General features: G+C 34.8%; 1 protein-coding gene and 2 long non-coding RNA genes across 6 annotated transcripts; all 3 read right to left on the bottom strand.

Annotated features, from left to right (window-relative positions):
* Positions 8,668-11,774, bottom strand: LOC108663803. 4 transcript variants are annotated; one of them, XR_001929872.1, is made up of 8 exons: positions 11,751-11,774; positions 11,481-11,545; positions 10,796-10,908; positions 10,399-10,472; positions 10,146-10,298; positions 9,956-10,030; positions 9,720-9,796; positions 8,668-9,281 (listed from the first exon to the last, which is right to left on the bottom strand). It is a non-coding gene; the product is annotated as an uncharacterized LOC108663803 (long non-coding RNA). The 4 variants fall into 4 exon arrangements; XR_001929874.1 differs by lacking the exon at positions 11,751-11,774 and having other exon boundaries at positions 11,362-11,667; XR_001929875.1 differs by lacking the exons at positions 10,146-10,298; positions 10,399-10,472.
* On the bottom strand, positions 13,269-14,888 carry LOC108663804. Its single transcript, XR_001929876.1, has 3 exons — positions 14,473-14,888; positions 13,650-14,115; positions 13,269-13,577 (listed from the first exon to the last, which is right to left on the bottom strand). It is a non-coding gene; the product is annotated as an uncharacterized LOC108663804 (long non-coding RNA).
* Positions 15,104-18,411, bottom strand: LOC108663594 (putative disease resistance RPP13-like protein 1). The gene is made up of 2 exons (XM_018128799.1): positions 15,179-18,411; positions 15,104-15,107 (listed from the first exon to the last, which is right to left on the bottom strand). Exons 1-2 carry the CDS (start codon positions 18,247-18,249, stop codon positions 15,104-15,106), a joined length of 3,075 nt encoding a protein of 1,024 aa, XP_017984288.1. The 5' UTR covers positions 18,250-18,411.

The following is a 19,617-nucleotide window of genomic DNA, read 5'->3' as shown; positions in this document are numbered from 1 at the left end:
TCCTGTACTGCGGAAACATAACTTTCAACAATAATTGTGCTTAATATCAGAGAAAGCAATTATGAAAGTATTTGTACAAGTTACACCCAAACATTTAATTCAGTGATTAGTACAAATTACTTACAGGGTCTATACCCCATCTTTCTCAAAAAAAAAAAAAGGTATTTGTTGTAATTGCAACGAAACACTAATGTCTTAACCTAGTTAGCATAACACGTTTGTAGTACCACATCAAACTATTGATGGAAATCTCCAGAAAAAGACCTTCAAAATTTTAAAGAAATAAGTTGGTGGTATTATGAGTTACCTGCATTTGATTTGTTCTAGGTCCTTTAGTTGAAATACCCAAGTAAAGAATACACTGGACATGTATCTATTGAGAATATGGTGGAACACTTAATAATTGGAAACTAAGAATTTAAATAGAAAAAACTAAACAACAAGTAATGAGACACAGATTTTGACTAGCTAAGAGCCTATATGATTCATCAAAAACTATGATTAATTTATACAACAAACACAAAGAAAGCAGAGTTAACTTGCCTTGATTAAGTTCTGTGAGTTATCGAGATCTTCAAATCCAATAATACGTCACAATAACTTAAAAAAATCTGAAAGGATAAAAGAAACAGTAGTAAAACGAACTAAGCAATTTGGAGTTAGCATTGATATGGAAATGATTAAAATTGCCAAGTGATATAAACATGGAAGTGCAAAATGTGCACCTTAGTTGAAAAATTAAATTCGAAAGGAACAATGATCTGCCCAAGTCAAGTTCAAATGATTGCAAGGCTGTCAATTTTCCTGTGACACTCCGATTTTTTGACATAATTATGGTGGATAAAGTTGAAGTTATAATACATTTGAGGACTGTTAATGATAGATTAAATATGCTGTGCATGTGGAAGTATGCCAATAGATACTTAGGAAAAAATTTTATAAACATTTTTGATGGATCTTAGAGTTTGATGACTTAATCAAGATTTAATCATATATTTGAGTACATGTATGAAGGATTTCAAGTAATATTGATGAACTGGAGTGTTTTTGATTGAAGGAAAGTGAATTGGAGGCCTTAGAAATGAATTTAGAGGCTTAAAGAAGTGAAAATCCAAAATCTGGGCATGATCTATTGATAGATGTTCTTGATCTATCTATAGATATGAGCAATTTGAAAGAACACATGCATATCTATTGATAGATGTTCATGATCTATCAATAGATGTAAGGCAGTGAACAAGGGAAAGTGTTTTGTGTTCTATCTATTGCTAGATCGAGGGAATCTATCTATCGATAAATAGCAACACGAGAGAAAAAGATCAATAGTGCACACTCAAAACTATCGATAGATTCGAGGAATCTATCAATAGATGAAAGTCAACATCCAAAATTTTTAGAGAGATCTAACTATAGATGCCTCTCATCTATAGATAGATCATCCCGAAAATGTAAAAATAAAAAGGGTTACAGCTATCATTTAGCTTAAAAACAAAAAGAAAAACTCTTTCTCTCTCTCAAACCCCCAAAACCTTAACCTCCCAAACGAAATTTGGGAGCTATTTGGGGTAGATTAAAGTTTGCAAAACCACTTTGGAGGTAAGATTAAATGTTTTTACCGATTTATTTTCAATTTAATAGGTTAATAATTTCGAAATCCAATTTTTTCAAATTTGGTGATTTTCCCCCTTTGACTTCGACTGGAGATTTAGAGCTTAGATTTGGGCAATCCAGCTTTTAAGGGGAATTTGGAGCTATTTAACCCTTTGGTGAGTTGAAAGAGGTTGGAGGCTAAGAATTAGAGCTTGGTTGTAGGTGCATCTTCGACTGTCACTATGAGTAGGTTTTATTTGAAATGCGTGTGATGCATGTCGCATTGTTAAATGCGTTGCCATAGTATTAGAATAAAACTTGTATGCATATAAATGTGTAGATGAACATGCCTAGGCTAGAGTAAGATGTGTGTGTGTGTGTATATATATATATATATGTTTTTGTGTGTGTGTGTGCGTGCACGTTGGTGCGATGTGTATGTATGTCTTAATGCAAGCCACATAGTGGCCTATGTTTGTTGAGCCTAGACTAGGAGGTCTAGTAAATATAGTGGATGTCTAGGAGTATATTACTTTAGACGATTAATCCCTTGATGGATTGCAAACATTGGATGCCTTAGAGAGTTAAGGGCATTAGACATGATATGGAGCTAGAATATACCTGAAGCTCATTAAGCGCGATTTTAGATACGAATTGTGGTATATGTGATACCTAAGGTATAATGGCCTTATTTGAGGATTTGTATTCCGTCCGATGATGAGAATTTTGGGCGTTGATATGATTTGAGGTTGAGTGGAGTCTTACACCCTCTGACTACGTGTATGCTTGTAGGGATGGTGGCAAGCAAGGATGGCGGTATTAGTCTTGCTTGTAATTCTCGCCTATAGTACTGTAATGCCACCCATTTGAGATTACTTCAGGGGATGATTGCCATCTGTTGAGAGATTACTCTAGATGATGAATGTGATACCACTCGTTCGAGACTACTCCAGGTGATGATTGCCATCTGTTGAGAGATTAATCTAGATGATGAATGTGATACCACTTGTTTGAGACTACTCCCGGTGATGTTTATGACTATGATGCCATTCGTTTGAGATTAATCTAGATGATGAATCTGATGCCACCATGCATGATTTGATGATGTCTAAGGAAGGACCACTCAAAAGATTATGATCCAAATCATGAGTGATGTGATACAGCCTCGGGTAAGCTAAAATAAATTTAGAATTGAAATTGATATGATACTTCGGTGACTAAGTTATGCCTATGGAAAATAACTTGAATGGTTTTGAGGATAAGCATAGTGATATACATTTCTTGTGGAGACTTCGAAGGGATGATTGATATGCCCTTGACCTTGGAGATGTTTGTTAGAATATTTGCTTGCATTAATGGTGTAGTAAATATATATATGCGTATATTGTCAATTATATATATGTTTAATTTATCTACACCTCTCACTGAGTATTAAATGACTTACCTATTTATTGTACCATGTGTAGATAAATAAGTCACAAGACTGCGTGGCAAGGGTCATCCATTGACGAACCAATTTTGGCATCTTGTAGGGTCCCATTCTGTTTTGTAATTCTACTGAGTTTGTCATGAGTTTCCACATCCAGTTTAGCTTGTAACGTATGTAGGCATGATGTGCCGTTTAAATTCGTGTTAAGGGTTGTAAAGTATGAACTTGCCTTGATGGCCAATGTACGACCTTTGTATTAAATATTGTGTATGAACATGATGCCAAGGGCAATTATCTGTATTTGAAATTAACTATGTTGTGAAAATATTTTCTACGAGATCCCTTACCTATGGTAGATGATTTTGATTCGAATTTAAGAGGCTTGCTTGGGTTTTGTGAGCTCTGCCTACTGAACTCGTGCTCGTGACATTTCCAGCAAAATATGTAAAGAATTGGGTGAAATCTTGCCACTCTCCCTTTAGAAACCACTTCTTAATCCTTTGGCAACAAAAGCAATATTAACATTTGTTTTTCTGGTATGAAATGATTATTAAAATCCATGAGCACTTTAAATTGTTGTTTTGCATACATAAAAGTGCTATAGTAAAATGTTCAAGATGGTCAAAGAAAGGACTCTTGATACAATTGATAAAATTTCAGAAAAAATTCAAGTATATGAAATTAGTTAAAATGAAAAGATTTAAATAAATTATATTATGATGGGAAAAAGATAAAATCAGAATGAAATAGACATCGACAATAATTTAACCTTTAATGTAGCGCTCGATATTATGGAAGAAAATGAAGATCTTAAAACTACATTTGTTAGAGAATGAAAATATTGAAATTTTTGGATATGCAAAATGTGAAGTTTTTGGACTTGCAGTCCATACACCAAATGATGTAAAAGACAACGAGATATAAATGGGTATTTGTACGAAAATAAAATGAGATTATTAAATATAAAGTACAACTTGTCGCTTAAGATTTTACCCAATGACTTGGTATTGATTATGAAGATATATATTCTCTTATGGTGGATGTAATTATATTCCGATATTTAATTAGTCTGGTAATATTGGAGAAGCTTGAAATGTGTATGATGGATATAGTTATAATCTATTTATATGACTCACTTGATAAAGATATTTATATGAAACTCATTTGATAAAGATATTTATATGAAAATCCCTAAAGGAGTTAAGTTACCTAAAATACTAAAGTATACAATTTGAATTCTTGAAAAATTTATTTGATCAAATTAAATAATTTTAATATGAATTAAAACAATCCGAATGCATGTGTTATAATCCTCTTGGTAATATTTGTTGAAAAAGAGTTATAAAAATGATCCGATATACCCATGTGTTTTTATAAAAAGATTTAGATATTATATTTTTTATAATTACTATTTATGTTGATGACCTAAAAATTATTAAAATTTTTGAAAAGCTATCAAAAGTCATGAATTACTTTAAAAAAAAATTTAAGATGAAAGAGACAAAATGTTATTTGAGTCTTCAAATTGAGCATTTACAAAAGTAATTTTTATTCAACAATCAAATTATTTAACAAAAGTATTAAAATAATTCTATATACACAAAACACGATGATAAAGAACCTCTTGATACTAAAGCACCGTACTTAGTGCAATCAAAGCACTAATGTACTTTGTTAGCTATAGACACCAGTTTTCTTTTTACTTTTTTTTTATTGTTTCATTTACTTTTATTTCTGTTATTATTTAATTTCAATTTATTATTATTTCTCTTAAAAAATAAAAAATGAGAAAATGAATAAAACAATGAAAAAAAGAAAAAAAAGAAAGAGGAAAAAAATTAGCCAGTAGGACATGGCGACAAGCCATGCCCAATGTACATTTGGCAAGCGTGTGAACGCACCCTGCCAAGCACAAGAATCTCATCGCAGAATCACAATTGGCCAACCTTCGATCCCCCATGAAGGCAGCTATAAGGTACCCTCTCTTCCATTCACAAAAGGGAGCAAATTTTACAGAAAAAAGAACCTAGAGATCAATAATTAGAAAAGCACTAGTGAAGTAACAATAGCAAAAAACCCTAGTTTCTCTAACATCACATACCACACACAAATGCGAAAAACTATCTTGAAAGAAACTCCAAAAAAAAACAAAAACAAAAAATGAAGAAATGAAGCAAGAGCCGAGCAGGCTCTGTCGAGAGGTTTTAGGATTTTATGGTTTGTGGGGACTTGAGGCTAGGGTAAAGGAAAGTGAGACTATTTTAAGGCCTCTGTGGTAGCGGTGGCAAGAGAAGCGTCGGGGGAGTAACGTGTTTTGAGAGCAAAAAGTTTTGTTGGTCGCTTGTTTGGAGAAAATGAAACATGAGAGAGAAAATCACGTTCAAATAGTTAGGGTTAGGAATGGTAAAAGCTGCCAAATGGTACCAATTGGGCATTAGGTGGGTGTTGTTAGGGGCGTTCAAGCGATGCCATTTATAGGAAGCCCCTTGCACACCGAACAGTGTGCTTTGCTAGGTTAATAGCAAGCTGTTAAGGTAGGCCAGCCCCAGCCCGCGTAGAAGAAGGGAAAGGAGTCCTTGGGCTCTGATGTTTATTTTTGGATGGATTTTTATGTGGTTTATTATTTGTATGTTTTTTATTTCTTTAGTTGGTGATATTAATTAATATTCTTTTTGTTGGTGATATTAATACATATTTATTTTGCAAAAAAATAGAATAAAGTAGTTTGTTACATAAGACATCATGCAAAATTAGATTCATGAAAAAATACAATATAAAAATAAAGTAAGTATGTAACTTAGTAAAATGTGTATGATAGACATAAGGTGATGGATTATTTTCTTTTTTTTTAGAAAAAAGGGGAAAATGATAAATAATACTTAAAACTAGTTGATAAAAAATATACCTGTGATATCCATGCTAGAAAGAAAAGTATCACTACAAAAAAAACTGACAATTATCAATGGAATTTATTATGTAGGTAAAATTCGATGAAAATTATTGATGAATTATTGACAAAATATTGATGAAATTCAACTACCATAAATATTGACAGAATCCCGACGGAACACATTCCGTCGATATTCCATTGGTAAAATGATGGCACGAAATTTTAGCCGATGGCATGAAGCTTACTGATCGAAAAATTTCATCGATGGAATTTATCGACCAACGTGCCGATGGAATAACTCGTCGGTAATGTGGTCAAAAAGCCAACTGAATTACTATGAAAATTCAGTCGATAACTGGATTAAAAAAAAAAGTTGCAACCTTACTGACCGCATTACCAACAAAATGTTTTTATGAGTTTGTTGGCCTATATCAGTTGATACTGAGACTAATAAACTACTGGATGGATGCCTTAAGAACATGAAAAAACTTCCAACAAAATCAAGAACAGGATTTTCCCCGTATATGCTTCACATAAGCATTTCAATTTCAGTTCTGCATACAGGATATATTTGAAAGGGCCTTCTTCCCTCCCTCTCTTCTGTTGAAAGTGTTGGTGCTGTCCTTTGCGTTCGAAAAGGCCTGTGTGGAATGAACTGAAGGTTCTGATTGTTATTGGCCTATTACAGTTGAGAAATCCAAGTAAAGAAAGTCTATGAACAATGTAAGATGATCCTCTATGTTGTTTTGCCAATCCAAACTTTGAAATGAAGCAGATAAAAGAACTAGCTGCAAAGAGACTCAACTTGTATCTGTAGCTGGTAGTAGACCATTTGAAATTCTCATGGTGCATAAATCTAGAAAAATCATCAAAGCTTCTTCTTTGTCAGCTGCAGAACAAAGTAGATTGGATGCAGGAGGAACTTAACTGACTGGCAATAATTAACTATAATTTGGAACAAATTTCTTAGAAGTAACAAGAAGCAAGTGGTGAAGAATTCCTCAAATAGCAACTGGCAGCTTGAAACATAAAGCACAAGAATTGAAGATCACTAGTTGCAGGTCCTTTTTATATTTTTTCCTCCAATAAGCACAGGTCACCTCCTGTATTAGGAAATATAACATCCAGCACTAACGAGAAAAGCATCAATGTTCACCTGAAGTATTTGTGCCTGACATTAGTAAAGCAATCATGTCACATATGATCATTAGTTGCATGTTCAGCTTCAAACTAGTCTGAAACTTCCTAAAAAAGAACCTTCAACATTTTCATAGTAATAATAACAATAATAAGTTATTGGTGCAACTTACCTGCTTTGATTTGTTGTAGGTCCTTTGCCAGCTTTCAACAAGTTTTGAGTTACTGAGATCTTCAGACTCTGATAATACATCTTAATAACTAGAAAAACTCGAAAAGGATCATAGAAACAGTATTAAAATTAAGTAATTAAGCAATTCCGAGCCACCATTGATGAGGGAAAATAATGGAAATTACCAAGTCATAATACAGTAGTTTAAAATGTGCACCACAGTGAAAACTTATAAACAAAAGGAACAATGAACTGTCCAAGTCTAGTTCATGTGATCACAAAGCTGTCAATTTTCCAGCAGAATATATGTGGAAAAACTACATGCCTGCGTTACAGTTGTTTGATCCTGGGATTCCTACCTGCTTGAAGAGCTTCAGTAGCAATCTCATCCAAGAGGTCCTCCGCATCATACACAGCATGTTTAAGCTCAGCAAGCCAATCTTGTCAACATCCTCTGCCTGCATCCAAGATGTCAAGAGAAGCCATCCTGTCAAACAGAACTCGGTTTGAAGCAGAGAGAAAGGCTCCACCAACTAAGGCCTCGGCCATGTCTCTTTGGTTTTTTGCAACAGAGGGATCTGAAGAAGATGAAAGTAAGTGACTGCAAAGGAATTGTTTCTGTGCTTAATTCAGCAATTGTTTCATCAGATTAGAGAAAGTCAAAGTCAACTTCGATCATTGTAGCAGGAAGCCGTATAGTATGTTTCTTTGAGACAGCTTCTTTTAGTAGGAAATTCTACAGGGAAACAGATGCTTCTCATATTTTTCATTCATTTATGATTTTATTCCATTCAAAAAAATTTCTCCTGATAATTGGATAAATTCATTCCGGCTATTTCTTGATTTGGAATTTTCTCAAAAGCATGATGATAATTGAACGGAATTCTTCAAATATATAAAAATTTACTAGAAGCTAGCTATCAACATAAAACATAGAAAATACAAGCCGAATTCTTAAATTATTTGTTCAGTAGCAATTTCATAGGAAATTACAGAGGAACAAAACACCACCAGAACAAAAAAAAAGCATTGTCTTGGAAATTTTATTCAAGAAAGTATGAAAGTTACTTTTCAAAGGTTAAAGCTTTAGATATATATGTAATTGAAGGTATGAACTCAACATAGTTTTCATAATGTGAACGAAGACAAGAAATTTTATACTCAAGAGTCAGACCTGCTTTCACTTTGCAAATTAGCTTAGAGAAAGCAAAATTGTTTTTTCAATGTCCAAAGGTACATCCATAGCTTATGGTAGATAATTTAATGTATGATCATTGGTTCCAAGCCAGTTGAACTTTTAACTACATTAAAATATTTTACTTCACTAAAAGTTAGTTCATACTTTCATTATAGCTAACCAATTCACCATGAGCTTAGCATTCAACCAAGTAGGCAAACAACTTAAAATTTGCTTCACTTCTACCTTTTATTGCTCAGAAACAAAATAAATAAATAAAGATAATAGAAAAAACTGCATTTGAATGGATGATAAGCAATGATAATACAAGATAATGTCTTCAAAGCTCCAACTATGTAGAGTCATTTGGGCCATGATGTTGCCAAAACTGTACATGCAATTAACAATTGAACAGGGAAAGAAAAATAAAATTGTATGAGTAAAACGCATCATGGGTTAAAAATGGGAAACATATAGAAGGAATCCAGATTGCAATTCACATCTGACTTCAAACAAGCATTACTGACCACCAGACCTTATCATGTATAAGAACAGGATTTTGCCCATACATGCATACAGAATGTGTTTTGAAAGGCCTTCTTCTTTACTTTCCGATCCCTCCTTCCTGTTGAATGTGTAGAGCGCTACTTGCGTTTCAAAATGCCTGCCTGGCATGGACCGGATGCTGTAGTTGTTATTGACGTGGAGTCGATTTCCTTATTGTCCACCAAGTTGAAGTCTACCAATAATGTACGATCATCCTCTATATTGCTTTGACAAAGCCCAAATTTGAAATGAAACATACTGAACTTGCTGCAAAGACATTCAACCTCCAGCTGTAGCCAGTAGTAGACCACTTGAAATTTCATGTAATTGGTGCCTATATCTGGAGGAAAGTAAGCTTCTTTGTTAGCTCTAGAACAAAGAAAATTTGGATGCTAAAGGAACTCAACTAAATGAAAATAATTAACTCAAATTTGCAACAGAATTTCAGAAGTAATAGGAAGCAAGGGATGATGCATCCCTCAAATAGTAACTGGTAGCCCAGAACAGTTAGCACTACTGCAATCGAAGAGAACAAGTTGCAGGTCTACTTTATATCTGAGGAAGCACAAGTCACTAACTAGTCAAGCATCAATGCTAGCCTTAGTTGTGCTTGACGTCCTACAAAAGTATTTGTACAAGTTACAAAATTTCTTCTAATAATTGTAACGTGCAGTTAACCTAGTTGCCGTAGCTTTTGAACTTGAAACTAGTATGAAATTTCATTAAAAAAGGACCTTCACAATTTTGATACTCATAATAAGTTAGTGGCATGAGTTACCTGCATTTGATTTCTTGTATATAGCTTTGTAGGTCCATTAGTGGAAGACCAAGAGAAGAATATACTGGATATGATATCTGTTAAGAATGTTGTAAAATACTTTTTAATTAGCTACAAAGAATCAAAGAGACAACAAATAGCAAGTGATGAGACATGACTTGGGACTAGTTTTAAGCCTAATGGTACAATGAAAAGCACATCTTTGTAGAGTATACCAACAGAAAGCATAGGCTTACCCTGCCTTCATCATGTTTCTGAGATACTGGACATTCTTCAAACTTTGATAGTACATCTCAATAACTTGAAAAGCTCTGAAAGGATAAATGAAACAATATTAAAGAGAACTAAGCAATTCAGAGTCACCATTGAAAGGGAAAATGATGGAAATCACCAAGTGATGATTTAATATCAGTGAAAAATGTCTACCTCAATGAAAACTTATGAAGACAAGGAACAATGACCTGGCCAACTTTAGTCATTTGCTCACAAGGTTGTAAATTTTACAGAGAATTGGGTGAAATCTTGCCACTCTCCCTCTTGATGCCATGATATTAAGGAGAGCTAAGCAATTCATAGTCACTGTTGAAAGGGAAAATAATAAAAATCACCTAGTGATATATAATATGACAGTGCAAAATCCCTACTTCAATGAAAACTTATGGAGACAAGGAACAAGGACCTGTCCAACTCTAGTCATCTGATCACAAGGCTCTAAATTTTCCAGAGAACTGGGTGAAGTTTGCCACTCTCACTCTAGAAGCCACAATATTAAAGAGAACTAAGCAATTCAGAGTCACCGTTGAAAGGGAAAATACTGAAAATCACCCAGTGATGATATAATATGACAATGCAAAATGTCTATTTCAATGAATACTTATGAACAACATCTAAATCTGCTGGAAACCATGCAATATTAACATTCCTTTTTCCTGTATAAAGTGATTATCATATTCAAGAACATTCATGCAAAGTGAATACCTTAAATCTTTCACTGTTCGTAAAGTTGAGAAGAATTTGAATTGTTGTTTTGCAGAAGAAAATGTCATTGTGAATTGAAAGAAACAGAAGGTACTGACATTTTCTCCATTTTGATAACTAAAGCTTGTTTCGCAAGTACTTGATGCCAATATTCTTTGCCTTTCTCACTTCAGTGAATGGAGGCCTATTGCACTTCTTCTCCATGTACAACCTATAAATGCACAAATGAATATACAAAAAAGTCAACGAAAGTATACCAAATGAATTCAGAAGTGAAACAAACTAAATCTCCTAATTTGCATGAAGGAAAGGACAATATTCACATGTTAACACAGGAATGTGTGTATGTTGATACAAGAAAACATGAAGTTCTGAAAGACAACCGAATGGTAGTCCTCATAGATAATGGTGACATTTCTTCAAGCTGCAGTTTTTTGTAATGCATGTTACTTAAAATTTGAAATATTCTTGTAATAAGTTATAACATGCTGTATGCATCAAAAGTTCAGCAATATATACTTCCATTTTTCCAAAAAAAAACACGGGAATGTATGTAAATAAAATTTCGTTAGTGATGCATAATAATCAATTACTGAGAAAAGTTTCTTGATCCATTGAATAGGCTGAATTTAAAAGAAAACAAAAGGCTACCAGGTTATGTTACCATCTTAAAACATGGCTTCTCTTTCATCAACTTTTTAATTTAGAACAATAAGACAAATGTGTTAGACAGAACACGCCAGCAAGTCTTCAGAAAGATTGCAAGAAATTTGAGAATGATACCATGCTTGTTGACCACAGTTGCTAATACAAAACCCGTAAGATTTGGCAAAATAAGGATAAAATACCTGGTAAGAAATCATAAGACATGAAACAGATATGATCAGTAGTAAACCAAATACACATCATGTGAAAGAAAGTTCCATAATGCGCAACAGTAAATGAATCAAAGGAACATGATGTTGGAAAAATATGGAAAATGATGTTAAAATGAAACAAGAAAACGATAAGCTCATTATTAACACAAATAATAACAACTGCAAATAATAATACCAGAGTGAATTAAGAAGCTATCCAACTCTTCATAGAAATGACAACATACTAGTGCCTTGACTTGGGAATATTCCATTCCCTTATTTTCACCTTGTGCAGATATGTCCTAGTTACTCTTCAGGACAGTGTGGAAGAAGGGAGGAGATTCCTGGTTACACGTAGCAAACCAAAGTCAGCCGACTCTGATTCATGGATTATGCAATTGGAAGTTAACCTCCAGTCTGCCCCCATTCATTATCCTCAAGTTTCGTTGGAAGAGCAGGACCTCAATTAGCTTAGGACAGTCTTAAGTAAAGCTCTTCAAGATGAGAAAGTGCCCCCACATCTTCATTGTTCTCAGAAAAAACCCGTTCCTGCCGTTTCAAGAGTTATCAAAACCTTAAGGCTTCATTTTGAAGCAAGTACTCTGAGAAGGTGAATTTTGAGTTTGATTTGTTCTTCATTTTTGTGAGGATGAGTTTAGTCACTACAGTTTTTTGGAGAATAGTATAGTCATTACATATAGGAGTGTATAAAAGAATGCATATGGAATTCAATTGTATATTGAGGTATTTTAATTCACTACTTGAGTAATGTTATGAATCCATGTATTTGAGTGTAATTATATAACTCATATATTCATTAGTATTATGACATATTTCTACTACATATGAAATCCCAATCCATCTTCTCAAGTGTAAAATTCCAAAACAATAAGAGCAATGTGAGCAATTCTGCAGCAACAACAAAATGAAGGAAAAGAAAAAGTAAAATAAACAAACAGCACAATTCATGGCTCATACCCTAACAAACATGCGAAGGAATTATAAGGAAATGCAAAAACATAGTACACAAACCTTCTGCATTAACAACCAATAAAGGCACAAATGAATATACTATAAAGTCAATGCAACTACACCCAATGGATTCAGAAGTAAAACAAACCACATATCAGGATTTACAAGAAGTAGAGGACAGTTTTCACATTATCACAGGGATGTGTGTGAATAAAAATTCTGTGTTAGGGATGTGTAATGATCAATTATTGACTGATAAATTACTTCATCCATTATGAAAGTTGAAATTGAAAAGGAAAAAAAAAAAAGGAAAGCCAATTTGGTTTCAATCATACCTGAAAATACAGCCTCTCTGTCTCCAACTTTTTAGTTTATAACTATACAAAAATTGCGCTAAACAGAACAGGGAAGCAAGTCTTCAGAAAGATTGCAAGAAATATGAGGCTCATGCCATGCATGTGGATCACAATAGCGACCACCAGATTGCCACAAAAAACCCTCAAATTTGGCAGAGAACATAAGGATGAAAAGCCTGGTAAAAATTAATGAGATAAGTTACAGCAATGATCAGTATATGCAGGATACCAAATAGACATATGTGAAAGAAGGTTCTAGAACATGCAAGTAAACCATGGCACATTAAGTTGGGCACAAAATGAAAACTGAAGTAGAAATGAAACATAAAAAGATGAGTTCATAATTAACACTAGCAATAAGGATGCATAAGGATACCAGAGTGAATTAGGGAGCTATCCACCTTTTCATAGGATTGACAGTAATAGTTCCTTGAGTTGGGAGCATTGCAAATCTCTAATTTTTCACCTTGTGCAAACAACAAAGCATTCCTGAAAAGGCAGTGAATGAAATTCAACCAACTCCAATTTCATGGATTGCTGCAATTGGAAGTTAACCCACAAAATGCCCCCATGCATCACTTTCAAGTTTCATCAAAAGGGAAACACCTCGAGTAGCTTAGGATAGTCTGAAGTAAAGTTCTTCAAGATGACAGAATGCCTCCAAATTCTTCACTGTTTACAGAACAAACCTGTTCCTGCCATTTCAAGATTTGTTAAAATCTTAAATTTCCTGAAATCTAGATGGATTAGTTGTTCAAAGAACTTACCAAAGGAAGTTAGGATCGATAGCCACTACCAAGGAGTCAGGAAAACCCTCAAAGAGAAAGATCTTCCAAAAGGAGCAGTCGCCCTTTTTGTTTGAGAAGTTCTTAAACTGAATGAAACACGGTAAGGAAGACAGTGCCTCTGGTATGAACTAGAGAATATGGCAGTTGCTGATCAAATACTGTACAAGAGAAGGAAGGAGTTGAAGTCCTTATTCTTTATTGGTTTAAAATCTGTGCACATCCTTGTTGCTGCTCTAGCTAGCAAAATCCAAATTTGAAATGACAAATGCAGTGCTTGATGCAAAGTAGTGAAACTTTCAATAATTTTTCATGGAGAGGATTCTTGGATAGAAAAATGAGCTCCTGAAGCTCCAGGCTAAGACAAATCATGCAAGAGGAACTTCATTTGGCTGGCAATCATCAACTAGAATTCGCAACCAACAGCTAGAAGTAAGGTGCCAGCAGCCTGTAAAAGAATTTACAGCAAATTAGGCCTCAGTTGCAAAATTTAATTCTATCTAAAAGCCCAAATGTACAAGTTAATCCCTGTATTAAGAAAGAAACTATGGCAAATAAATTAAACACAAGATGGATAATAAACAACACAGTTCATGACTAAACTATGACAAACATCAAAGACAAGGAAAACTTTGCGAATGCCACTAATGAACACAAAAAAAAAAAAATTGAAAAATGAAGACACTGTATACAAATCTGAATTAATTAATAATTTTTTAGAAGAAAATCAATAAATAAACAAGTAACGTATATAAAGAATGGACAAGGGCTATTGAAATTAAATGATATTGACTGGATGGAGTACCTGAGTGAGATTGCATTAGTTATGCCAAATGGCCTTTTTCATTATGAGTTCACCGTCAATCCAAATGATAGGAATGGGGAGCCACTTTACCGGCATGGATTGGAGCTCTGGACATCTGGAGATGCGCAATTCGCGAAGAGAGGTGAGGTGTTGAAAGCCCTTGCAGTCCAAAAACTTAAGATTTGGAAGATCCCATATGTCGAGACGAGTAAGAGTAGAGGGCAGCAGATGTTCATCTGGAAAAGACTCTATCTCTTCTGCCTCAAGGATTCGGAAGGTTGTAAGTGAAGGGAGTGTTTCCAAACCCCAATCCTTCCTGCCCGCAATTAGCTTTTCACTTCTTTCAATTGTAATATTTTTTAATTTGGAGGGTAAACCCTCTTTTGGAAATGACTCAATTTCTGGACAATTGGATATTAAGAAATCCTCAAGGGATGGAAAGAGGGATTGCATTTGCTCAGGCAATGACTTTAAATTATTGCAATTGTAAAGATAAAGTGATGTCAAATTGGTGGCAGAAAAACCCTCTTCGGGAAAAGATATAAAATTAGGGAAGGAATTGATTGACAAATGATTGAGACATGGGGGATGCTGGTCAAGGCCCTCTAATGTAAGAAATGACTTCGAGTCTTCACCTGAATATATAACAAGATTATTTAGCTTAGGTAATGAACCTATTCGAATCGACTTCAAGCCTTCGCATGACCAGATTTGAAGACTATTTAGCTTAGGTAATGATTCTATTGAGAAAGATTCCAGTGGATGGTTGCTGAGGTAACTTATGTTTAAGCGTTCAAGGGATGTATACAAGAAGATTTTGGAATAATCCAACGCAGGACAGTCATGGATCCACAATTCCTTTAGCGTAGTAGGTAGACTACCTTCAGGAAGAGATTTGAGGCCATTACAATACCACATTTCCAACTTTTCAAGATGAGTGCAGTGTCTCACCATCTGTTCCAATATGGAATCGTTTATATTCAACTGAGATATCGTCAAATTTCGAAGCCCACAAGCAAATGGCTCCCATTGCAATGCATCGCATTCCTGTAAGTCAAGTTCGGACATGCTTGGTGCACTTGGAAGCAAGCCTCCAAGCTTCCCACAACTCACAATTAGTTTCATTAAAGAAGGGAGGTGTTTGGGCAAAGACTTGGTTAACTTGGGACAATATTCTATGTATAACTCTTGGAGAAGAGGGAAAGCTCCGTCATTCAAGCAAAACCATTCTTCCCACTCTGACATATCTGTGAAACTTAGAATTTCAAGAGATCCAAATGGTTTACTCGAAGCATCACCCTGCCCATAGAACTCATCACCCACTGTTACTACTTCAGAAAACCCACTAATGGAGAGAGATTTCAAAGATGATAATCGCCCAAGCGGTGGCAAGAACAAGCAAAATTTACAACCGCTCAAGTGCAAAGACACTAGATTCGAGAAGGAAGAATGCCCCACCCATTCCGGAAATCTTGTACCTCTATAAAACTCAATACCAAGATGCTCCAAGTTTGTGTGAGGCTCCAGTTGTTCAAGTATTTCTCTATCATGCTTTGAATCTTCATTAGTATGACAATCCTCACTCCATTTCAACTCCAACTCCCTAAGGTTGATCATCTCTTCCAAATTGGCATCTTTGGCATCCCTATGGCAAACAACATTTTGTAAATTTGAAATGGCAAGTCTTCCACGTAGATCCTTGAGCTTTCCCAACTCACTTATGCTTGAACCTTTTTGCTCACCCAAAACAAAATCTGTTAATGTTCGAAGATCTTTCAATTTATCCATTCCTGGTGGCATCCTTACTAACTTGGTACCCCTGATATCAAGATGATGCATGTTGATCAATCTTCCCATGTCTTCAGGCAACTCAACAAGCTTTTTGCACTTAAATAAGAGTAATGTTTGTAAATTATACAATGTAGTCAAAGAGTTCGGTAATCTTTCAATTGAAGTTTCGGATAAATCCAAATAACGCAGCTGCTTTAATTTTCTAATTTCTTCTGATAACTCATTGATATTTTTATAGCAAGCCAAAGAAAGCACTCGTAAGTATCTCAATTGTACTATCAAATCATCTATAATCACATTGGTAACATAACAACACCATGCCTGTGACTTTAAAGTTAAGAATGTATGCAAACCTTTTGCTTCAGGTAAAGCTTCAAATTTTTGAAGTACATCGTATTCTTCTTGGACATTGGATAAATAACGAGTCTTCTTAATTATTTTACATGAACGTTTATCACCACCCTCCAATCTACAAATGAATTCTCCAGATACAAATTTTGCTAAGTCATTAATTAGGTCATGCATGACAAAGCAAGACTTTTTCCCACTTAATTGTTGAAAAAATGACCTGGACGTTAAATCTTTGAAATACTCATTACCCCGATCCTCCACATTTACAACTTCTCCGGAATATGCTAAAAGATCTTCAGCCATCCATAGCCGAATGAGTTCTTCCTTCCTGAATTCATAATCTCTAGGAAAAATTGAACAATATGCAAAGCAACGCTTCAAATGGGAAGGAAGATAATAATAACTTAATCTGAGTGCTGGAAGAATATCATCTGTTATGTCCCACAAACTGCTGTTTAATACTTTATTCCAATCCTCAACATCTGTTCTACAACGAAGCAGACCTCCAAGTGTCTTTGCTGCTAAAGGGAGGCCTTTGCATCTTTTGGCAATTGCTTCACCGATTTCTTTCAAATTTGGAGACATGCTTGGGCTTGTATTAACAAATGCATGTTTTGCAAATAACGACCAGCAATCCTCATCTGATAAGATATGAAGATGATAAGTTGGAACAGTCCTCATAATGGATGCCACATTTTCACTGCGCGTTGTTACAACAATCTTGCTGTTTTTCGCCCCAGAATTGAAAGGACTTCTCAACTCTTCCCAATCAACATATTTCTCGTTCCAAACATCGTCCAAAACAAATAGAAACTTCTTTCCCGACAGCTTCTCCTTCAGTTTAAGTTGAAGCTTATTTAGGTTCTCACTATCACCAGTGCTAGAAGTGATCTCATCAAGAAGGGTTTTGGTTACCTTGAAAACATCAAATTCCTCTGAAACACACACCCATGCTTTGAGGTCAAACCATTCTTCCACTCTCTTGTCATTGTAGATCAATTGTGCAAGGGTGGTTTTACCAACCCCGCCCATACCCACTACTGGAATCACATCGATCAGATTTGCACTTGCATATTCTGGGTTCAGCAACTCCATGATCGCCTCTTTTTCATCATTTCTACCACAAACAGCGGATTCATCCACCAGAGAAGTTGCAGGTGGTCTTTGAAATGACTTTTCTCCTCTACTTTCTTTTAAACCCAGGATGTCTTTTTGGTTGACTAGATATTCAAGTCTCTCAAGGATTTCTTCTAGCTTAGATCCCATCCCCCTATTGAAAGGATTGACAGAAGAGAAAAAGCTACATACCTGCTTTGCAGTACTAGTTTGATCCTCGGATTCCAACCTGCTTCGAAGAGCTTCGGTAGCGATCTCATCAAGGAAGTCTTCCGCATCATAAACAGCATCTTTAAGCTCATCAATCCAGCTTCTCACGTCTGGGTCCTTAATCTGCCGACTTTCAGCATCATTCAGCACTGCTTTAACTGACATCAGAGCAGGCTTCAGTTTCTTCAGCAGCCCATCTTCAAGCCTCTTTCCCTTGATAAGGTTCAAAACATCCCGACAAGCAATCCTCTCAACCAATACCTCGATGGAAGCAGTGAGAAAAGCTTCACCCACCAAAGCCCCGGCCATGTTTTTTTTTTTTTGGTAAGAACGATTTGAAGAAGATCGAAGGAAGTGATTGGAAACAATGGAAAGGAGAGTGCGTAAAATCAAGTGAAAGAGCAAGAGAGCTTTAAGTCAAGCCTTAATGCAATTGCTCGAGAGATGACCCTGAGTATTTTCAAGATCCTTACCGTGACTTTAGTTATTACCACTAAATTTGAATATTATATTGATTAAAATATCTTGCACGTACTGATGGCTTACAGTGCAATTCCTCGGTTACCTTCATCAAATTGTTTCCCATCGTTTGGAATGAAAGGCTCCACAAGGTGGGAGCCATGCGCATTAATTTTTAATTCTTTCATACTAAACTCCAAAGCACAGGTTTCAAAAAAAAATTTAATTAATTTGGAGCGGAAGAATCCTATGCCAACGAGCACTACTATTTTGACTGGGAGACACCGGTTTTAACTATAAATCAACGCGATCTGAACAACTTAATTTACAAGTTAATACTATTATTTCTTTTTTATTAAAAATTTTAATTATTTCTTTTGTTATGCATTTGACCAAGAAAAGTATAATTAGATTCATACCTTTATATTTACCTAAACTAGAGTTACAAAAAAAAAATGATTTAGATCACTCAAAATCGATTTGGACCAAGAATTAATTTTCAATAAATGCTATTAAAAATTAATCAGATGTTATAAAATGATAACTCATTTGTTTCCAACTATAAAGTTTGATTACAAACTGATATGTGAATCAGTCCAAAAGTTGATCTTCCTAATTAAGCTAGTTGATCTTTAATGGATGATGCAGAAAAATTTGTTAATGGTAACTTATTACCTATATTTTACTCGTCAACTTATTTTAATTCTAACTAGATTTTGTCAACTAGTGGTTTTCGATTTTATTTTATTTTTAATAAAAAATCAACGGCCTCCATAGTATGAAAAGAAAAGAGAAAGTAGCAAAAAGAAGTAAGCAATTTGGAGTTACAAAATGGGAAGGGAATGAACGAAATTGTTGGGTGTCTCTCATAATCATTTCCAAGCAAACAAATGGGTAAGGTTGCTTCTATTTGGCTTGCACGCTATTTCTAGAGATTATAAATCAAATCATTCCTTTATGAGATAAAGGGAAACAAGGTTGTCTGCCTCATGCATGGTATTCAAACCCAATTTTCCCTTTTTCAACATTTGGATCTTTTTGTATCTTCAATCAAGAATGAATTTATGCTGCAAACATAAATCCTACAATTATTTCAAAGGTTAAAGCTTTAGATTTATATGTAATGGAAGGCATAAACTCCACACAGTTTTGATAATGTGAACAAAGACAAGAAATTTGATACTCATTCATACCTGCTTTAACTCTGCATATTTGCTG

The sequence above is a fragment of the Theobroma cacao genome, chromosome 10, assembly GCF_000208745.1.
Source record: "Theobroma cacao cultivar B97-61/B2 chromosome 10, Criollo_cocoa_genome_V2, whole genome shotgun sequence".
Lineage (NCBI taxonomy): Eukaryota > Viridiplantae > Streptophyta > Magnoliopsida > Malvales > Malvaceae > Theobroma > Theobroma cacao.
The sequence above is the reverse complement of the archived record's forward strand: the minus strand, read 5'-3'. Positions and strand labels throughout refer to the sequence as shown.

Bases quoted from the DNA above. Each gene is read 5' to 3' on its own strand.
- LOC108663594 (XM_018128799.1), bottom strand. From the start codon at position 18,249: ATGGCCGGGGCTTTGGTGGGTGAAGCTTTTCTCACTGCTTCCATCGAG.